Source organism: Pseudovirgaria hyperparasitica (genome assembly GCF_010093815.1).
Source record: "Pseudovirgaria hyperparasitica strain CBS 121739 unplaced genomic scaffold EJ05scaffold_18, whole genome shotgun sequence".
NCBI lineage: Eukaryota > Fungi > Ascomycota > Dothideomycetes > Acrospermales > Acrospermaceae > Pseudovirgaria > Pseudovirgaria hyperparasitica.
In genome coordinates this window covers 564,486-584,589 of record NW_022985566.1, presented here as the reverse complement: position 1 = coordinate 584,589, position 20,104 = coordinate 564,486, and the positions used below count along the sequence as shown (strand labels likewise).

Genomic DNA, 20,104 nt, shown 5'->3' with positions numbered 1-20,104 from the left:
GCATTCCAAATGAAGTGCCTCAACGTAGATACACAAGCGGTTTGAAGATCTGTTGATTTTCTGGCTAGTTCGAGATACGCCCGCCTCTATGCGGTTCAATAGCCGCGTTTCCATGACCATGAGAATGTTGACAATTAGCTGTCGAATGTAGGTAACTATATAAAACATGTACGTGTTGGCACGGTGGATACCTGTTGATCAAGATAGAATGCACCACTGTTCTTGATAAGAAGCTCAGACCTGGTCTAGCCTCTGATATAACTCAGTTCTGTGCTTGCAAGAACGCATTGTCTTCACTCTCGGGAATGCCTAGAGCGAAGGTGCTCTCGTCGACGTCCTCTCGAACCTCTTCGAGCCACCACTGCCTTAGTCTCCTCGCCTCCTTCCTTTCGTCGTCGCCTATCTCTACTGGTGGGCCTTTGATCTCCTCCTTGCCAAGCCTTGTCCCGGCATCATGCTTGACAGCCCAGATTGGCTTATTGTCTTGAGCACTTTCGTCAAATCTCCAGACGCACCACGCGCTTCCCTCGCCGCTGTAAAGTCCAGTAGCACTGTCGCCTTTTTTGGTCTTGTAACCTCGAACTTTCATCTCGCGCAACAAGACGACGTCACCGGGCGCAGTCTCAGGGAGAGCGGCTTTCCACGGCCTGAAACACTGCACATTACGGCGCTGGGGGTATATACTTGTGTCTGTGATGAAGAAAGAGGTGTAATAGTCACGCGCACCTTTAGGTGTGCGCATAGATCGCTTGTTGATCGTCAAACAGAGGGCAAGTACATCGAGTGAAGCCGTATGGCCGTTGAGGTGTCCTTGAATGGATAGAAGGGGACTATAGTAAGACATCGAGGTCCGCAAGCCCTGTGTATGTCCGGCTACTGGCTTTGATGGAGACGTCAAAGCATCGTCGTTGGTCTTGTTGGGCGAAATGTTGACATTCTCCTTCAAAACTTTCTTTGAGTGGGAGCGCAGATGACGTGAAGGCGAATCACTCAATTGTGGGCTTGGGGTTCCTATACCCTGAGATACTTCCTTGATTTCGTTCGCCCGTAGGCTTTTGGGTTGATTTCCGCTACTCGGGGCGAACCATGGCGATAGAATCCTAGGAACATCACTTTTCCTTTTGGGCCTGGAACCCTTGGGACTCTGATCTGTTTCGACGTCCTTCGTTGTGTTATCTTTAGTTACGGCCGGTGTGACTTGCTCATTCTGCAAACCGGGACGATATGGAGCCCCAGTGCGTAGTTGACCTTCGCCTTCTTGCATCATCTCCAGCTCTTGGCCGACATCTGAGTCGTGGGATCTCATCGAAAAATCCGAATTGGTTTGTTGCGTTAATTGAGGTGTTATTGGCATGATACTGTCAACTTGAGCTAATTGGGAGTACTCTCTTAGACCATTAGTCTCCAGCTGACTCGGGTCTGGTGTATATGGGAGAGTTTCGAACCTCGTCGCAGAATAGTCATTACTTATGATAAACTGAGGAGTGGACACTTGCGAGGGAAGCTTTAGGTTCGAGTAGGTAACCACGGAGTCCGGCACATAATTCCTCTCTGGGCCAGGCAAGTCAGGTTCAAAGTTCACTTCTCCATTCACTTGGGTGTTCACTTCCACGAGACGAGAGTCGTTGAGTGGGGAGTACGGCTCGTTATCACTTTGATGGTGAACCCTGTTCGCCGGGAGCCTTTGGGAAGCTCCTGCGGAATCCTCTTGTGTCCGAGCATCATATGTTTCCTGGATGGTCGCAGGAGGAGACGAGATGAGGTGGGCTATTTGCATGTTCGGAGGCGAAAGAGCAGTGGTAATCATTGGCTCCTTGGTACTGTTCGGTGGGGAGCTTATAAGCAATTGCACTGCGTTTTGGACATATGACTCCTCCTGGGTGTCAGGCTGTGTGTCCACATTTGTCTCCTCGATAACCAGAGGAGGAGGACACGAGACAACTTTGGGTATGTGGGCAGTGGTGTAAGAGGAGACACTGTGGTTATCAAGGTCCTCCATCTGCGACGGAGAATAGCTCGTAGTCCCGTCGACTACTTCGTCTTGACTAGCGCCATAGCCAACGGCATTCCGCTCAGATGGTCTTTTATTTAAAGCATATGCAATAATTTTAGCTGATGGAGTTGAAACAACCTCTTGCCCGTGAAAACTACTTGGTGTATGGTCCTGTGAATAGTCTGCTAGGTCAAGGTCGAGGTCATGCCCTGTGATGTTCTCGAATCCTTTTGTGTCTGGCAGGTCAACTGGGGCTTCCGTCTCATTAGCCCCAGACGAAAGGGGTGAGTCGAGATTAAGATCTCCTGGTCGCGAAACATAAGTATCGGAGACTACCTGAGATATTGCTTGTGTGATTTGAGGCTCTTGCGGTGGTTCCACGGGGTTTCTATCGGGAAGCATATCCGAGTCTAGATCCTTCCAGTTTCGTATCGTATCAGTAATGGGAACATCATCGACAGCATTGACCACTGCCATAGAACCTGTGCCAGTTTCATGATCACGTAAGTCGCCGGGGAAATCCGTATCGGCATCAGAGGTAACTTGCGTAGAGATTGTTGCATCTGAGAGCAGACTGGGCTCCTCCGAGTCTTTGACAAATAAGACATGTTCTGTAGATCTTCTGCTACCTTTCAGAGACGACTTCGGCGGCTCTACTTTGCCTTTCACTCGATGTTGGGGGGCTTTGTGCTGAGACGCTGTCTGTGTTAACAACACAGAAAGTTCTGGCAAACTAGACAGCGATGATGATGGCGATGACAAAGCATTGTCGACGTCTTCGCCATAATCATAGCCATCTCTAGCATCTCCACCAGTGTGTAGGCTAGTATATTCCTCATCGCGGCCCTCGTTCGTACCGTTATCGCATATGTCAGTATCCTCCGCCTGATCCTGCGAGGTTCGCATCGAAAGATGATCCTCCGAAGTTTCAGTGTCCGGGGGTTGGTCTTTAGAGATAGATCTGTTATGATCAACTTCACTATCTTCGTCGTCGCTGCCAAGATCGATAATTGTTGTCTCTGTAGAAGGTGGAATTCCATATATGTCTGGATTGGTGCTCGACTGGGGCGATATGAAGCTGCTACTAGGCGGGTGCATCTTTCCATTAGCGGCTTCATATATTACCCTTCCTCGATCAAGTTGTGACTCGTCCGCTGCGGAAACAGACAAACGGCAAGCTTGGTAATCCTCGCGAGATTGAGCTTCTATCTCTTCTGTCCCATTTTCTGCCGATCGAGTGACAGCTCGAGAATCTTCAGATGCTTGATGAATAGAATCCACACTATGCTGCTTTGAATGGTTTACGATGCTTACAATGGACCCCTGGATCGAGATTTCGTCATTAATATTTGGAGCTGCGACATCTGTATTGTCTTGTAGTAAGTTTTCTGCAGTTCTGCTCAGATCACTGATACGTATATTAGTCTTATGCGGGTCGTGCTGAGGTTCATGAACAAGCGTCCCTATCGAATCCTGAAAGTCTTGACGATATAAAGCTAGTGCTTGTGCCCCAACATATTCGGAACCTTCCTGATCTTTCTCTGGAGCCGTTGATGTATTGTCTTGCAGTATCTGCACGTGGGACTGCAGGCTGAAAATACTTTCTGGCCGGTTCGCAATGATAGCAGTCTGTGAGAGCCCCGCGGTCATGTGTTGGCTGTCAGGCCCAAGTAAAGTCTCAACCAGTGAAGGTGCGAAATCATGCGGAAATGGTGACACGAGAGGCAGCACTGGGGACTTCAGTGGATCCAATATAGGAGTGTGGGGAGCGGTATTGCTTAGAGGAACGGACGTATTCGGTGATAAGTATGTGGGCTTCATTGCAGTGTCGACTTTTGGAGCGAGATGCTGTTCGGGCAGCGACAGAGTTCGAAGCTGACCTTGATCGCTGTCGCCCACCCCATTGTGGCCGATCGAAGGGTCGATTACGTGTTTTGTCCGCGCAGGTCTTGGAACGACTTCTTCAGTCTGATCATCGCTATCGTTTGCAAGGTCGACAATGACAAGAGTAGCTTGAGAGTTCCTATCGTGTTGTGTTGATCGTCCCATATTCTGTGACTGCTCGTCCTCGCTGTCTATTCCATCTTCACCACTGGTGTCAACCTCTTCTGAGGCCTCATCAGAATCAGATCGCAGAGAAGCGTGTTCACTATCACCCCGGTCATCCATGTCTTTCTCTATTCCGATCATCGAATCCTGTTCTTTGTCGTCGTATATTTCGTCTTTATCTTCGTCCTCGTCTCCGTCCTCGGTCTCATCCACGTCTGTACTATCATACGCGGCTGCAAATCTGTCGTCGTCACTTTCATCTTCATCGTCCTCAAAGTCTGCATAGTCCACAGTGTCCGGACTATGCCGTGTAAAATGCCGTGTATGCGAGAACGGCTCTCCCCGAATAATTTCGTGAAGCTTTGCAGTGTCCAAAACTTGAGTTCCCTGATCTACTCCGTCGACGCCAGCATTGACTTTTCTAGCCTCTGTAGTTCCTGACTCGGTCTTGGAAAGTGTGCTGGACACATGTTCCTCAGTACGCGCATGGTCGGTCGGTCGAGGTAGGCTTTCAGTAGCATCTTTAGTCACTAGATTTCCTGGTGCAGAGGATTCCACAAAATTGTGAGCTGTGTCAGGCGACTGGAATGCTGGATGCGGCGCATCTATAAGTTCTCCAATCTCCGGTGGAGGAGATTCTGGACCGGCTACCTTGAACAGGTCAAAATGTATGGGCCTTAGGAGTGAACCAGTTTCGGATCCAGCCAACACTGCCATATTGCTATTGAGAGCATTCGACTGGGAAGGAGAAGTTCCTCCTCTAGTTGTCGAAAGATGTTGGAGAGGCGACATTGAAGGTCTTTCACAGGCATCTGTTAGAATTTCCTCATCATCTGCCAATAAAGTATCGCCCTTTGCGGGACTGATCTCGCCATCAACGAGCCTCCATTCACTGGAACCACGCCATGATACCCTCCTTCTCTTTCGTTCGCGGTCGTGAAATAGGTCAAAGACTTGCTCATATGTCCCGCTAGGAAGACGCTGCTTTGCAAACGCTGGTGAGGCCCACTGATCGGAGGATCTCTGAACCCGCCCTAAAGTCCTTTTTATGCTACCTAAACCAGCCGACGGACAGTCTCCAGGGGATGAGCTGCGATCAACCTTGAGGATGGTATGTGTTTGTGAGTCTTTTCGAATCTTCTCCTCTTGTTAGTGGATTTGTTTTTCCTAATATGTCATACGCCATACCTCCAGGTCCAGCTTTTGCTCGTATCTCAACTCCCAGTCTACACTCTTGCCAGGCGTCTGAATGACGCCATCATTCTTTAGCCATTTGGCACCTCTTAGGCTCAGTACGACTTCATCTCCGATTCCGACTCCAGACTCAGCGACTCGACGGGCACAGGTTCCCGATAGCTGGACTCTGACCTGGCCTTTGTGTCGACGCAGTCTAAAGTCCCGCTCGGCGAGGAGAAGGGCGCAGCTCCGAGTTGACGAGCTGTATGGCCATATGAGTGTCACAATGGCTCTGATCGTGTTGCTGTCGCAATCCGGTAGCGATGGCGAGAGCTTTGATATAGGCAGGCTTCCATCTATGATTGTGGTGGCCATGATCGTGCGATCGCTCGGCCGGGAACCTGCAAATTAGCACATTATAGACCTCGAGATTCGATGACCAAGAGTACGTCAGATTGATCTCGTCACTGAAGTATAGAAAAGGATAGCACTGTGAATTGTCTTCACAACCCTCAGTCGTATGTAAGAGCGAGCGGACGTTCTTGACGATTGCGGACTTCTAGGCATGTACATGCGCACAGGTTATCACGACTCGGTCTTACTGCAGGATCCTTGGTCTAGCTAATATCTTCCATACTTCCTCCTCACACTGCAGGTAATGATCAACTTGGCAGCTGTATATGTGATTCCAGAAACTTTAACAATATAAACAGCATATGCTTAGGCATCACTATCACGGAATTGCAAGCGGGAATTCTTCTTTAGCCGTCTACGACTTCCAGGGTTGATGTGGGTAAGAGGGGCCGGTCCAAGATGTACGTGCATGGATCTATCAGATGCAAGCTGGGAATAAGTGTCTGATACTACAACATGTCACTGTGTACCATCCATTTCGACCGAAGGACCAGTAGAAGTAATACCTATCATATTCTCTTCATCTAGAGTCGGTATACAAACAAAGCGAAAGACTGCTTCTACCTATAGTGGACCTCTCCGTGGCACGTTAGCCAAATACCCCACTAAATTGGTCTTGCTGGGCCCGTTACGGCGACCTTGACAGCAACGGAATGTAAATGAGCTCATAGTCTTCTTTATCTTTCTAGCTCTATCTTTGTCTCGGTGATTCACTGTAGTCCAAATTTGGGAGGCATAACACTTGACAGGACAGCGGTGAACACTGTCACCCGGAGAGCGACTGACTATACTTGGCCATCTGACATCGGCGGAACGATTCGGCCGTGGGACTCTCATATCAGGCTAGCTGCAGCCAGCTCCCAGAACCTTTAACTCTGGACCTCATCGACCACCTCAACTACACACTCATGAGCCTTGACTGAAGGCACCTATGAGCTCTTTTGACATTCGAACAGTCGCCTTTGCTACCAGACACCTCAGTTCTCCATTATTCGTTCCAGCACCCTGTCGTCTCCAGTGTCGTAGTCCGTTGACATCGCCCTGTGCTCTAGACGCCGAGACGTCCACCCATAGATCAGTTTGCTACTTAGGTGCCTGGTAACGATCCGGGATACGAAACCACTCGTTGTCGTACCTACGCTGATACTCGAACAGAAACCGTACCTACGAATCAGGCTTCCCCCTCCGACGCCTACAGATCGGCCAGGTTAATAGCTTCGCATGTAGCTGTTATCCTGTGAAGCTACGGCTCCTCCACAACCATTATCTTTAAGCAATCCGTTCTGCGATATCGCAAACGATCCCTCAAGCTTCGTCCTGGCCGACGAGATTCATTCCCGCCTTCCTGCCCCATCCACCTCCGACCACCCAGCCCTCACGACCTCCCGATCTTCTACTTCCCAAGAATTCTCAGCACCAACCAACCAATCAAACCCTTCCCAAACCTCTCGCATCTCCTCCCAGAACTTACCGCCGGAATCCCTTGGATTGCGGCCGTCCAATAAACGCCCACGCAGTCTCTCTGACAGCTCCACGTCTGGGTCTGAGCGGAGTATCCGCACTTCCCGTAGGGGCGGGTCCTCAAACAAGCAGCCAAAGCGGAGGCGAGCCGAGGAAGAGACGATGCGTCCTGAAATCGATGCTTCAAGAAGTTTACAATCTCCCTCACAATCGTACTCGAATGGATCAGGTATGCGGTCTCCAGATCGCACCGTTAGGCTTGGGAAGATCGCTAACGGTAGTTCCACCAAAGAGGAAAGTAACGGGTCCATCTCGCATACAAATGGCGCCTCAGCGAGACTCCGCAGAACAGAGACATTCTTTGGACACGATCGAGAAGAAGTGACTCGAATACTAATCCAGAGTTTGTCAGACCTTGGATATCATAATGCGGCAGAGTCTCTGATAAGCGAAAGTGGCTATGAGCTTGAGGGTCCAACTGTTGCAGCATTTCGTAGCGCTGTGCTCGGTGGCGAATGGGCTGAGGCAGAGGCCCTACTATTTGGACTGCATAGTGATGGGGTGAGCCTTTATGAAGACGGTCCTCCACTTGGCAAATCTAATGGCAAGGCGGCTAAATCATCCTGGTACTCCAAGAACTATACGAAAGGTCTTACTCTAGCAGAGAGCGCAGATAAGAACGAAATGAGATTCTGGATGAGGCAGCAGAAGTATCTGGAGCTCCTTGAGCAGCGGGATATCGGCGCAGCGCTAATGGTACTTCGACAAGAACTCACACCTTTGCACCAAGATGTATCGCGGCTCCACAGCCTCTCAAGTCTCATGATGTGTGGATCTGCTGAAGATTTGAGACAATACGCGCAATGGGACGGCGCCGCAGGGCAGTCTCGAAAGCACTTGTTGTCAGAGCTGTCCAAACGCATCTCTCCAAGTGTCATGATTCCGGAGCATAGGCTTGCGATACTCTTGGATACTGTCAAAAGCAGCTGGGTTTCAAGTTGTCTGTACCACAATACATCTGCGTCGCCGTCCCTCTATGTCGACCATGTATGCGACCATGGCGACTTTCCGCGAAAGCTTGATGTGACACTCTCTGATCACATGGATGAAGTATGGTATCTACAATATTCTCACAACGGTTCCAGACTGGCTACAGCCGGCAAAGATGGTAAAGTTATCATATATGATACATGTTCACAATCCGTGCTCATGGAGCTCGAGCACGAGGGTGGCGTTTGCTATCTCGCATGGAGTCCCGACGACACAAAACTGATAACGTGCACCCAGGAGCAGGGATCAGACACGACTGCACGTATGTGGGACGTGGGAGTAAGCTCAAGACGTTCTGATCACCGGATATGTGCTGACAAGGTACAGACTCAAATGGTCCTACTTGAAATGACAGACTTCACATATCCAGTAATGAGTGCAGCATGGGCACCTAACGGCGAGTCCTTCGTGACTGGCTCACAGGACGCGGAGAATGCACTGATTATGTGGGATACTAAGAAGGGAGTCAAAATACATCAATGGAAAGAGGAGCACCTCCGCGTTGATGATCTCGCTATATCCCCTGATGGGGAACGACTTGTGGTAGCCACAAACGGTACGGCTGGCCGAATATTTGTCTATGACTACGTCACACGAGGGAAAGTGCGAGACTGGGTGTTTGATGGTGTCAGAATCACTTCAGTGAACATCAGTCGTGACTCCAAGACTCTCCTCGTGAGCGTAAACAACAACAAAACGAAGCTGATCGATCTGGACACCGGGGATACTGTTAGAAACTTCATAGGCCACACACAAGAGAACTTTGTTATACGGAGTAATTTTGGTGGTGCCTCAGAAACTTTCGTGGTCAGCGGAAGTGAAGGTAAGTATATTCGTAATCAATAGCTCTTTGGCTGACACCAGTAGACAACCGAATATACGTTTGGCGAACGTCAGGGCTGGGCCTAGTTGAGATCATCGAGGCTCATAGGGGTTGCGTCAATGCCGTGTCTTGGCATCCTATAGATCCACTCGTCTTTGCGTCTGCAGGCGATGATGGCAAAGTCAAGATGTATGTGATTGACCGAACAACACTCTCTTGATCATAGTCTAACATATGAACACAGATGGACCGTCCCAGGCCACTCCTTGGCGATAAGACCTGACGGCGCAGAACCATAGTCTCTTCAATACCCTTACGACTGTTGAATACCACTCGTCTTTATCGAACATACCCCCAGCATTTTCCGGCGTCGTCTCTCTCTCTCTCAGTCTGGCCTCTGACCTTGTCCTTTTTGAGTCATGTTTCGGCGTTCGTCTGTTTTAGATAACTCCGCAGGCGTAAGAATGATTTTCAAGGCCTCTATCTGTGCACTTGTGCAAGGGTCTGGACAGTGGTTCGTGCTGCATCAGGTGGGTCGGCGTAGGCCAGAGAATTCCAATGCTGTGTGCATGCATATTAGATCTAGCAATAGACATCTGAATGAAACATAATATCGAGAGATCGATATGATTCGTTGGGGTGACGAAAGCTAACATGACACATGGCGCAGAAGGGATTAGGATACCGAGGCCTTACCGGGATAAAATATAGGCTGTCAGGGCAGTGAGAGCGATCAATTGAGCAAGTCGGTCTAAGTAGACTTGCACTCTGCTGTGAAGGGCAGACTTCACTTGTAGAGAAACTTATCAAGCAGATATTACGTCAATATAAGGCGCTTCGGATCTATGGAAGTTGTGGCGGTGCATTGAGGCTAATTCGTCACGCCGCGTAAACGTCTCTGCAGCTAAACCCTCTCAGTCGTTGTTACCGGGGCTGCAGGCTGGGGCCACTGGGCCAACATTTTGGCAAGCATGGCCTGTCGGTACCTTGGCCACTCTTCACAGCCTCACCTAATTGACGACAACTTCCTTGGGCCCGTCCTGTCTTTTGCGTAATAACACGGACTGAGCCTCATTCGCTTGATATATATTCCATAAGCCTACTCGCGCACGACAATGATCGAGCTCCTACCTTGAAAACACATATACTTATCTCCTGGGTGCCCACTGGAATTTCACCTCAGAATGTCCCTGCACCTGTCGCATATCCGCAACTGGTTTCTACAATCACCTCCAGCAGAATGGGCCTTGCACCGCATACGCGAGCTACTTATAGGAGCTTTAAGACAAGGACCTATACCTCAGCATGTCGCTTTTGTCATGGACGGAAATAGGCGGTTTGCCAAAACACATCATATAGAGACTGTCGAAGGGCATAATTTGGGCTTTGAAGCTTTGGCAAAGGTAGCGGCTCTCATATACAGACCTGTAGCCATATATCAAGACTAACCCTACTCAACCTGCAGGTCCTCGAAGTATGCTACAAATCCGGTGTCAAGGTGGTCACCATTTACGCATTCTCGATCGAGAACTTCAACCGTTCCAAATACGAAGTGGATGCGCTCATGGAGATGGCCAGAGTCAAGCTCGTGCAGCTTGCGCAACACGGCGATCTTCTAGATCGCTACGGTGCCTGTGTGCGCGTTCTTGGTCAGCGTGACCTCGTCAAGCCTGATGTCCTCGAAGCTATCGACAGAGCCGTTGCCATGACCTCTCACAATACCAAAGCCGTCTTAAATGTCTGCTTCCCTTACACTTCGCGCAACGAGATCACCACAGCAATCCGCGATACCGTGGTCAGCTATAACAAGCCCACCCGCCCGACCTTGAAACGCCCCTTTTCAGAAACACATATCACGCGCAACATTCGTGCCGCGCAGCTGTCTACTGTGGTGGAAGAGTCGCCAAGTCCAGAACCTCAAGATGTGTCTCGCACACAATCGCCACTCGAGGAAAGTGACAAGGACAACGAGCACGACTCGATTGCTTCATCCAGCACACTCAATGTGTCTACGACCTCCACTAATCCCAGCGCGACACATAAGCACCGCGACTCTCTCCCAGACCCAGAGTCCATTGATGTCTCAATACTTGATTCGCACATGTTCACTGCGGACAACCCACCGCTAGACCTACTGGTACGCACGTCAGGCGTGGAACGTCTAAGCGATTTCATGCTCTGGCAGTGCCACGAGAACACGACAATTGTCTTTCTGAGTTGTCTATGGCCCGAATTCGATTTGTGGTACTTTCTGCCTGTGTTACTCGAGTGGCAATGGAACCAAAAGAAGCACGAGGAAGCAGGGAGGGGACGACAGAGGATTAAATCAGGGTGAGGCGGTTCTAGAGTTTGAGCTATGCGCATTAATTATAGGAGCGAGCATGCAAACAGTTTTCCTACTTATACCAGACTCCGGCTGGACCGGTCGGAGTAACGTCGAACGGAAGCGAATTGGAGTTTTGCGAGTTGCAGCATGTGGGCTAACGGCGTTCAAGGCAAGGCTCAGCGGGATAGACCATAGAAAATAATCATAACCACAGCTCACCCTCAGCCTGGTCATTATTGCCGTGATTGACTACCTGTGGCTGATATTCATGGATTAGTACACACAGTCACACACTACTAATTACTGCTACTACTACTACCTGCAAAAGGCAGTATCAAAACTACGCAGTCATCGGATCCACCACCAGTACCACCCGACATTCCACCACTTCTCTTGGCTTTCCCTCCACCAGCGGACGTTCTCTTGGCCGAATCCAAGGCCTCAATTCCACTCCGCTAGAACCATGATATGTCCGCTGCCCAACGACTCACCAAAAGTAGTGATGTAACATTGGCACTGACGTACACTTCCACTTACTCCCGGCTTGCATCGTGGCGAACGGCAAAAGGACTAGAAAACAGACGCCAAGCAGCCAAGTAATGGTGGAATGGCAAGCCCCACGAATCCTCTTCACTTGATGGGACGAACCTCTTGGAGAATACCAAAATTGGCATAGTGAAGGATTCGAGAATCTTGATTGCGTAACGATCCAGACTAGGTTTGCGAGCAGCGAGCTCATTCACTGGCAGGACGTCGTACAAGGTGGGGTTTGCTGAGCATGAAGCCAAGGGCACGTGTGATTCTCCAAGGCGGCATGCATGCAATGACAAACACCAGTAGACGGCAAACCTCGTCCTCTGGGGCCCAGGTCACGGGTATATCAGGCTCCTTCCTGCATCCCCAGGTAGGCTTTGGCTTCGGCAACACCTCTCCGGTTGTTCTTCGACCGTTTTCACACAGTTTACCCACGCTTTGCTTCAATCATTGGTACCTGGTTCCCCTGGTCTTTTCTCAGCGCCGTTCGATATTGAATGGAAGAAGCTGGTCAACTTAACGTCGAGGAGTCGACTGAACCTCCTATATGTGGCCTACACCCAGCCGCAGATAAATCAGACCGAAACAAGAATTCTCATCTTCAACAAGAGACTAGCAAAGGGGCAGATCTCCCTCCAAAGAAACGTGACTATCAGTCTGAATCAATCATCGGAGATTGGACTGAGCACTATAAGCTCGCTCACATATACGACAGCAAGAGAGTCGCTGAAGCCCTCGTAGTCGATATCGAGTATGTTATTCGCCCACATATACAGGTATTTGCAAAAGACTGACTGCTTATCAGAAATGGACTTAGCAGTGCCGAAGCTGCATCTCGCCTTGCACGAGATGGCCCTAATAAGGTGGAGGGAGCTGGCGGGCTTTCCCTGTGGAAAATTCTGTTAAGACAAGTATCAAACAGTCTAACGCTTGTTCTTGTGATTACTATGGCTCTGAGCTTCGCTATCAATGATTACATTGAGGGTGGCGTCATCGCCGCAGTGATCTCTCTGAACATTGTCGTTGGGTAAGTTGAGCTATGCGTAACAGTTGTGTGAACCAGACTGATCGCGTTGTTAGATTCGTTCAAGATTATAAAGCCGAAAAACAGATCATGAGCCTAAGAGACATGTCTGCACCCATATCCAAAGTTATTCGCGATGGTCAGACCATAGAGGTAAAGGCAGAGCTCCTCGTCATCGGTGATATCGTTCAACTGAACGTTGGAGACATTGTGCCTGCCGATCTTCGCCTTACAAGTGGCTTGAACGTCTCTACGGACGAATCGCTGCTCACAGGAGAGTCACTACCAGTTCAGAAGAATCCGAACCTCACCCTGACCGAGGAAGAACTCCCGCTAGGTGATCGTACCAACATGGCATACTCTGCGAGCAATATGACAGCTGGACGCGCAACTGGTATAGTTGTCTCCACCGGTATGAGGACTGAAGTAGGCAAGATAGCGGATCTGCTCCGCGATGAGAAAGTCCGCGAGGACGACTCGAGCGCCATCGATGATGCATTTAGATCCTTTAAGGACGGTTTGAAAACCATCTTAGGTCTTGTGGGAACTCCACTCCAAATTAAACTCAGCAAGTTTGCGTTACTGCTCTTCGGATTGGCCATTCTTCTAGCGATCATAGTGTTCTCTGCGAACGTCTGGGATGTCAGTGGTGAAGTATTGCTCTATGGTATATGCGTCGCTGTCGCTGTCATCCCCGAGTCTCTTATTGCCGTGTTGACTATTACCATGGCGGTTGGCACGAAGGCTATGGCCAAGGGCAATGTTATCGTTCGTAAACTTTCGGCTCTAGAAGCCGTGGGAGGAGTCACTAATATTTGTTCTGACAAGACGGGTAAGAGAACATGTGTAACTAACTGTTCCGTGTACTGACACTACGCAGGGACTTTGACACAGGGCAAGATGATTGCTCGCAAAGCTTGGATTCCTAGAGCCGGCATTCTCACTGTGCATGATACAACAGACCCATTCAATCCTTCCGACGGACACGTCAAATTGAATGACACTAACCTGGGAACCGAGAAGACACCCGAGCTCTCGGAACTGACTGGCATCATGACTACAATATCTCTTTGCAATCTATCACAGGTGTATTGCATGAGTGAAGATTCCATCTCATCGTCCATAGGTCCTACCGAAGAGTGGAAAGCAATCGGAGAACCCACAGAGATCGCATTACACGTGCTGGCGCTCCGTCTTGGTTATGGAAAGGCTCCTCTACTAGAGAAACAAGACTTGAAATGGTATTCCGAATTCTCTTTTGACTCGACGCTAAAGAGAATGTCCGTGGTATATGGCAGCAAGACCGGAGTCATCAAGGTTCACACTAAGGGAGCGGCCGAAGTCATCCTACCTCTTCTGGACGCTACAGAGGACATGAAAGCCGAGATAATGTCAATGGCGGAGAAGATGGCCGAAGAAGGTCTCCGAGTCCTTTGTATTGCGCATCGCGATCTACCCCTTCACAGCTCGACCACTCAAAGCTATCAGCGTGAAGACGTGGAGACACAGTTATCCTTCGCCGGCCTGATTGGAATTTACGATCCCCCGCGTCTCGAGACAGCTGGTGCTGTGAGAAAATGTCAGATGGCAGGAATTAGCGTACACATGCTCACAGGGGATCACATCAAGACCGCCACTGCAATCGCATATGATGTTGGCATCCTAGGCCCGCACATGCCCAGCTCTTCCAGCGGCACCGCCATTATGCCGGCCGCCCATTTCGACAAGCTCACTGAGCAGGAGATAGACGCCATGCCCTCCCTTCCGCTCGTAATCGCCAGATGTAGCCCTACAACAAAGGCCCGGGTGGTTGAGGCCATGCATCGCCGCGGCGCATACTGCGTAATGACCGGCGACGGTGTCAACGACTCGCCCGCTCTCAAACGCTCGGACGTTGGCATCGCCATGGGCCTCGCAGGTAGCGACGTCGCCAAAGATGCTGCTGATATGGTTCTCACCGACGACAACTTTGCGTCTATAGTCAAAGCCGTCGAGGAAGGCCGGCGACTATTCGACAACATCCAGAAATTCCTTATGCATCTGCTCATCTCGAATATCGCACAGGTGCTTCTTCTGCTTATTGGCCTCGCGTTTAAGGACTCTCAAGGGAACTCTACATTCCCGCTGTCCCCGCTTGAGATTCTGTGGGTCAATCTTGTAACGTCCTCGTTCCTGGCAATTGGTCTTGGGCTCGAGGAAGCGCAACTCGATGTGATGTACCGCGCTCCACAGGACCTCCGCATTGGCGTATTTACCCGCGAGCTCATCACGGATAAATTCATCTACGGCTTCTTCATGGGTTCGCTTTGTCTTGTATCCTTCGTTTCCGTCGCATACGGCGCCGGCGGAGGCGATCTAGGACATGACTGTAATGATGGCTACAACGCGACCTGCGACATCGTGTTCCGCGCTCGATCAACCACATATGCGACGCTGACATGGCTACTGCTGGTCACGGCCTGGGAAGTCAAGCATTTCTCGCGGTCACTGTTCAACCTCAATCCCAAACTGCACGCTGGGCCGTTCAGCATCTTCCCGACGATCTGGCATAATAGATTCCTGTTCTGGGCCGTCATGGCGGGATTTGCGATCTCGTTTCCCGTAGTCTACTTACCCGTGGTCAATCGTGAGGTGTTTAAGCATAGCGGACTGACGTGGGAATGGGGCGTCGTGGTCGCCTGCCTTGTTGTGTATGTTGCGCTTGTAGAGAGCTGGAAGGCGGTGAAGAGACGTTTTGGCATTGCAAGTGGCCGGAATGAGGTGTTGACGGAGGCGGATGCAGAGGCCAGGGCTGGGCTGGAGAGGACGATGACATTTTCGCCAACGGAGACGATTGAGAAGGCATGTAGTCATTAGGGGGTAGTAAGTTGAAGTGGAGGGCGCCGATAGTAGTCATTGGATGATGGCGGGAATGGGTGAGCAGGCGTGTGGTATGGTGAATAGGAGATAGTGAGTTGGCGGGCGACAGGGGGACATTTGACGACGATAGCAACAACAATAGCAACCACAGTCCTTACCTCATATATGATAGCGCATACAATATACTTTCGCTTTGCTCATCCATGTCCATCTCATGAGAGCGCCAAAACACAATCTCTGCTTTTTCAAGTCCGGGACCCGGACCCAGACACATCCCGTCTTCACAACCCGGTCGTCGTCGTCGCACATGGCACTAACGCCCCTCTCCATACCAAACTTATAGCCACCTCTTCCATGCCTGATAGCGGATACACACTCTGTCTCACGCCTTCCATCAATCCATCGATCCATCTTCCAGTCTTACATGCCTCAACTTCTCCCGTCCACTATCTCCCTTCCCTCTGCGATTAAATAAATCCACAAAGCACGATAGCAACAGTACAGCATATAATCCTCCCCAAACACATACTGTAACACACACGCACAACCCATCCCATCCCGAAAAACAACCTAAACCATGCCTCCCCAAACCCCACACCGCACGCCAGACCGCACCACCGCCGCGCCGCAATCCTTCCCGCGTCTAAATCCGGAGTACTCCGGCGATGCATGCATGCATCCACCCATTCCATCCATGACCCATCAATCCCAACCTTCACACCTCACACCGACAAACATACACATACACAACCCCACAAAAGACCCCATCTATCTAATCAATCCAATCTACTCAACTCACCAGCACGCCCACGCACCAAACTCGCCCACCAACTTCACCTTCATTATCATCATACACAGCCCACGCGTCGCCCCGGGTCCCCCCTCCCTAAATCCCCGCCGCCGCAATCTAATCGGCGCAAATACCCGTAACAGTAGCACACACATCCCGGCTTCTAGAACCATAGGTCCGGTCCGGAAATAGATACTATGTACAGCTAGTATTAAATTAACTACATCCGGGGGGAAGCCAAAAAAAAAGCTACAACTATAATTATGACTGTACTTGAGCTAGTACATATCCGGCACGGAGGGCGGATACTCCGTGCCTGATTTGGGCAGTGCATGATATATGAGATTATGGTGTGAGATTTATTTGTGAGGTTCTTACATTACTGTGTGAAATTGTGTGAGATTGTTAGGAAGAGGGGGCTTGGCGAGGTGGGTTTTCGGTGGGGAGAGTGGATATGAAGGGTGTATTTTGGGTGGAGAGTGGATCCTGAGGAGGTGTCCTGGCGTTATCATGGCTGTCGGAGTACGACGGGCGGAGAGGTACGAAGTTCGACGATGGACGGGGTGAGCTAGAGTTGCTGTTTTTGAGGGCGGTTGGGTGGGTTTGATTGGTTTGGTTTTGCTTTCTTTGGGGGGTGAGTTTGGGTGGGCAGGGGAGACGAGAGCTGGGACATGGCTGGAGGTGTTGGTGTAGTGTGGTGAGATGGAGTGAGTGGAGCGAAAGGGAGGGTGGCGGTTTGTGATTGGGTTTGATATTGATAAGCTGTTAACAGAAGACCAATATTGAAGTTTTTATTCGTTACGTCGTGAGTATTGTATGTCATCTTATGCATGCTGCATCATTACATTCCACGTCTGATTGACGTCAAGACAGATCTAGAATTTGGGAATGAGCATTGGGGTGTTCTTCTTCCACTCCTGGTAGTCCTTGCGGTCGCCGTAGCGTTTGTCATACTTGTTCTCGCTGAGCGGGATGCCGGACACCTGAGGCCGTGTCAGTGTCGGGACCAGAGTGAGTTTGATGATTGGGACATGTGTATGCACTTACCTTAGTCAACAGAAACGTCACGAATGCAGGGCTCACGGCGGCCATGGCCAACACCCCAATCCTCCCTGCCGGTCCACCTGCAAAGCCTAGCCCACGCTGTGCAGCATCTCTCACCAATGTCCCACCTGCAACAGTCGCAATGCCCGTCCATAAGCAGATCTCGCCAAAGTAGTTTGGATGCCGGCTCTTACTCCACAGCCCCCTCGTCAGAAACTCCTCGCTGTGCTTCTTCTGCTTCTTCTCCTGCACCCACGCATTCTTCTGCCTATCCGCTGCGATCTCGAACAAGAACCCGAACAGAAACAGACTCACACCGATGACGTCTGTGAGGAGCACGTGTGGCATGGCCGCAAACGCCGTGCGGGGCAGGGCATTCAACGCGATAACAGGCAGCGCACACAACGACACCCACGTCGCCTGCGCCATGAAAGCACCAAAGAACTTTGGCGGCTGTCCGCGGATCTTCTCGAACCTGCTATCCTCGCCGTCCGCCATGATGCGCTGGAAGAGGTAACTCCCTAGCCGCGTTGCCCAAAGCCCGATTGCGGCGCTCATGGCTACTTGTCTCCAATTGAGCAGGCTTTCGCCGGTAATTTTGCCGATCAGGGGCTCGATCAGCTTGCCGGTTGAAGACGCGGCGCGGGCACGGAGGACAGGGAGGTAGAGTGAGAGGGCGGTGCAGGAGAGGTATGTCAGAGAGCCAGAGAGGTCGTAGAAGCGCTCAGACTGGACAGCGATGGAGGGCATGGCGACGAGCGATTGTATGCCGTACGCGAGGCCGACAGCGGGGAGGAGGGTACGAAGAAGGGGGGAGCGGAAGGCTGTAGCCCGTAGGAAGGTTTGGAGAAGCGTCATTGTAGGAGAGTGAGATGTTGAAGCCTTAGGATGGCGGTGCGTTGATGTCCGAAAGAGCAGACAGTGAGTAGTTGATATAGCCCACGGACGCTGCGACGGCTTTTGAAGTTGGTCCACCCGCCGGATCCCGTAGTGGATAGGCTTATAGCTAGTGCGATCCTTTGCGAAGACACAAATAGGATGCGGTGATGGTGTTGATGTTTTTTGATGGGAGCTGCAAAGTCAACGATGTCATAGTCGGCAAATCGGGCTTTGAGGTAGGGGACCGGACTGATGATGCGTACTTCTCAGCACGCACAGCTCGGCTTCTATCAATTGTTATTGGATGGAAACACTAACTGTTGTATAACGTCGAGTGTCCTGATGCGGTCATATCGTGCGAGAACTGGTCATTGCTCACTTACTCATGTGGAATGGTTTACGGTTCGCTACCCGTGTGCTGACTGGCTTTTCTCTGGCCGTGGGTACCCTAAGTAAGGCAGTTTTAGGGGTTAAAGGACTAGAGGTGGACTTTATCGACCTCTTCGGAGGTGTGGGAGAGGGAGCTGTGGGCCCGTTGCTGTGATGAGTAGGAGTAGTCCTCAGATGGTAATAGAAGCTGGTATTTATATTTCCATGCTACCAGATCGCTTCAAACTTGCACCCAAACTATTCCTTGTGCCCAATTTTGCAAAACCATACAACGCCTGCGCTTGCAAACACTCGTTCAATTCTAATCATCGAACTTGATACTGTTCACTCCGTGGGTGTCAATCATACCACCGCGGTAGCTGCCTCTCTTCTTCTTGTTCTTTTCCTTGGTGAAGCCTTTACCCTTGGTCACAATCAAATCGGCGTGCGCCTTGTCTGCATAGTCGTACGAGACATATTTGTTCGACGCGAATTTCGGGTCAACGTACTGGTCTTTTGGAATACGACTGAAGGGCTCATTGATTTTTTTTCGCTTGGCGATGTTTTCTGCTGCGACGTCCTCGACGGCATCTTCAGCTGCACGCTTCTTGCTGCTTTTCGTCGACGGCTCATCAGAGGCATCTCGTAGAGTTGCGGAGGATAGTGAATCCGTGCTGCCTGCTTTTTCCTTCTTTATCTGTTTGGTGGACTTGATGGGCTTCTTTGCTGAAGAGGCAGACGAGGACTCTGAGTCTGAATCCGAGGATGCGCTGGAGGAATCCGACTCTGGGAGCGGTTTCTTAGCAGGATCGTCAGATTCTGAGGCGGAGCTTGAGCTGGAGGACGAGCCAGAGCTGGAGCCAGGCTTTTTAGGGGCATTGGATTCGGACTCTGAGGAGGAGCTTGGAGAACCTGAAGAAGAACCGGAACGGCTGGACTTTTTGGAGCTCTTCTTCGACACAGATGAGGCCGACGCCGCTGATGACGAAGAGGAGGATGATGACGAGGAAGAAGAAGAGGAGGAAGAGGACGAAGATGAGTCTCGTCTCTCCTTCTTGTTCGCCGTCTTCTCTTTCTTCTCCTTCTTCAATTTAGGGTTCTCTTTCCTCTGCTTCTTCAATTTAGGCTTCTCTTTTGCGGATTCTGAACTTGACGAGCTGGAGGTCCCCTCAGACACTGAACTGCTTGTTTCAGTCTCCATTTTGCGCTTGCTCGATTCTTTGGCCGTAGTATCCTCCTCTTTCTCATCAATGGACATGGCGTCGTCCGAGCTCGTTGGTGTTGCCCTGTCTTCTGAAGCTGATGAGCTAGAG

General features: G+C 50.6%; 6 protein-coding genes across 6 annotated transcripts; 4 read left to right on the top strand and 2 right to left on the bottom strand.

The window, feature by feature from the left end:
* Positions 1-43: 43 nt before the first annotated feature.
* On the bottom strand, positions 44-5,754 carry EJ05DRAFT_541544 (uncharacterized protein). The gene is made up of 2 exons (XM_033749668.1): positions 5,231-5,754; positions 44-5,179 (listed from the first exon to the last, which is right to left on the bottom strand). The coding sequence occupies exons 1-2, from the start codon at positions 5,591-5,593 to the stop codon at positions 263-265; spliced, it is 5,280 nt and encodes a 1,759-aa protein (XP_033596435.1). The 5' UTR covers positions 5,594-5,754; the 3' UTR covers positions 44-262.
* Positions 5,755-7,255: 1,501 nt separating this feature from the next.
* On the top strand, positions 7,256-9,265 carry EJ05DRAFT_504586 (WD40 repeat-like protein; the record flags this gene model as incomplete). The annotated part of the gene is made up of 4 exons (XM_033747589.1): positions 7,256-8,422; positions 8,471-8,966; positions 9,011-9,155; positions 9,211-9,265. The coding sequence occupies 4 exons, from the start codon at positions 7,256-7,258 to the stop codon at positions 9,263-9,265; spliced, it is 1,863 nt and encodes a 620-aa protein (XP_033596434.1).
* Positions 9,266-9,714: 449 nt separating this feature from the next.
* EJ05DRAFT_161720 (Undecaprenyl diphosphate synthase) lies at positions 9,715-11,540 on the top strand. Its single transcript, XM_033739417.1, has 2 exons — positions 9,715-10,369; positions 10,432-11,540. The coding sequence occupies exons 1-2, from the start codon at positions 10,151-10,153 to the stop codon at positions 11,299-11,301; spliced, it is 1,089 nt and encodes a 362-aa protein (XP_033596433.1). The 5' UTR covers positions 9,715-10,150; the 3' UTR covers positions 11,302-11,540.
* A 783-nt stretch (positions 11,541-12,323) lies between these two features.
* Positions 12,324-15,706, top strand: EJ05DRAFT_504584 (putative potassium/sodium P-type ATPase; the record flags this gene model as incomplete). Its single annotated transcript, XM_033747588.1, has 4 exons — positions 12,324-12,577; positions 12,632-12,853; positions 12,907-13,682; positions 13,731-15,706. 4 exons carry the CDS (start codon positions 12,324-12,326, stop codon positions 15,704-15,706), a joined length of 3,228 nt encoding a protein of 1,075 aa, XP_033596432.1.
* Positions 15,707-16,087: 381 nt separating this feature from the next.
* On the top strand, positions 16,088-16,798 carry EJ05DRAFT_161576 (uncharacterized protein). The gene has a single exon (XM_033739416.1). It carries the CDS (start codon positions 16,287-16,289, stop codon positions 16,689-16,691), a length of 405 nt encoding a protein of 134 aa, XP_033596431.1. The 5' UTR covers positions 16,088-16,286; the 3' UTR covers positions 16,692-16,798.
* A 474-nt stretch (positions 16,799-17,272) lies between these two features.
* Positions 17,273-18,692, bottom strand: EJ05DRAFT_514465 (DUF1295-domain-containing protein). The gene is made up of 2 exons (XM_033748533.1): positions 17,547-18,692; positions 17,273-17,482 (listed from the first exon to the last, which is right to left on the bottom strand). Exons 1-2 carry the CDS (start codon positions 18,399-18,401, stop codon positions 17,375-17,377), a joined length of 963 nt encoding a protein of 320 aa, XP_033596430.1. The 5' UTR covers positions 18,402-18,692; the 3' UTR covers positions 17,273-17,374.
* Positions 18,693-20,104: the final 1,412 nt, after the last annotated feature.

Coding starts and splice junctions, on each gene's coding strand:
- EJ05DRAFT_514465 (XM_033748533.1), bottom strand. CDS start 18,401: ATGACGCTTCTCCAAACCTTCCTACGGGCTACAGCCTTCCGCTCCCCC. Junction 17,483..17,546: donor TGACGTTTCTGTTGACTAAG/GTAAGTGCATAC, acceptor ACACGGCCTCAG/GTGTCCGGCATCCCGCTCAG.
- EJ05DRAFT_161720 (XM_033739417.1), top strand. CDS start 10,151: ATGTCCCTGCACCTGTCGCATATCCGCAACTGGTTTCTACAATCACCT. Junction 10,370..10,431: donor GCTTTGAAGCTTTGGCAAAG/GTAGCGGCTCTC, acceptor CTCAACCTGCAG/GTCCTCGAAGTATGCTACAA.
- EJ05DRAFT_161576 (XM_033739416.1), top strand. CDS start 16,287: ATGCCTCCCCAAACCCCACACCGCACGCCAGACCGCACCACCGCCGCG.
- EJ05DRAFT_541544 (XM_033749668.1), bottom strand. CDS start 5,593: ATGGCCACCACAATCATAGATGGAAGCCTGCCTATATCAAAGCTCTCG. Junction 5,180..5,230: donor AGCAAAAGCTGGACCTGGAG/GTATGGCGTATG, acceptor CAAGAGGAGAAG/ATTCGAAAAGACTCACAAAC.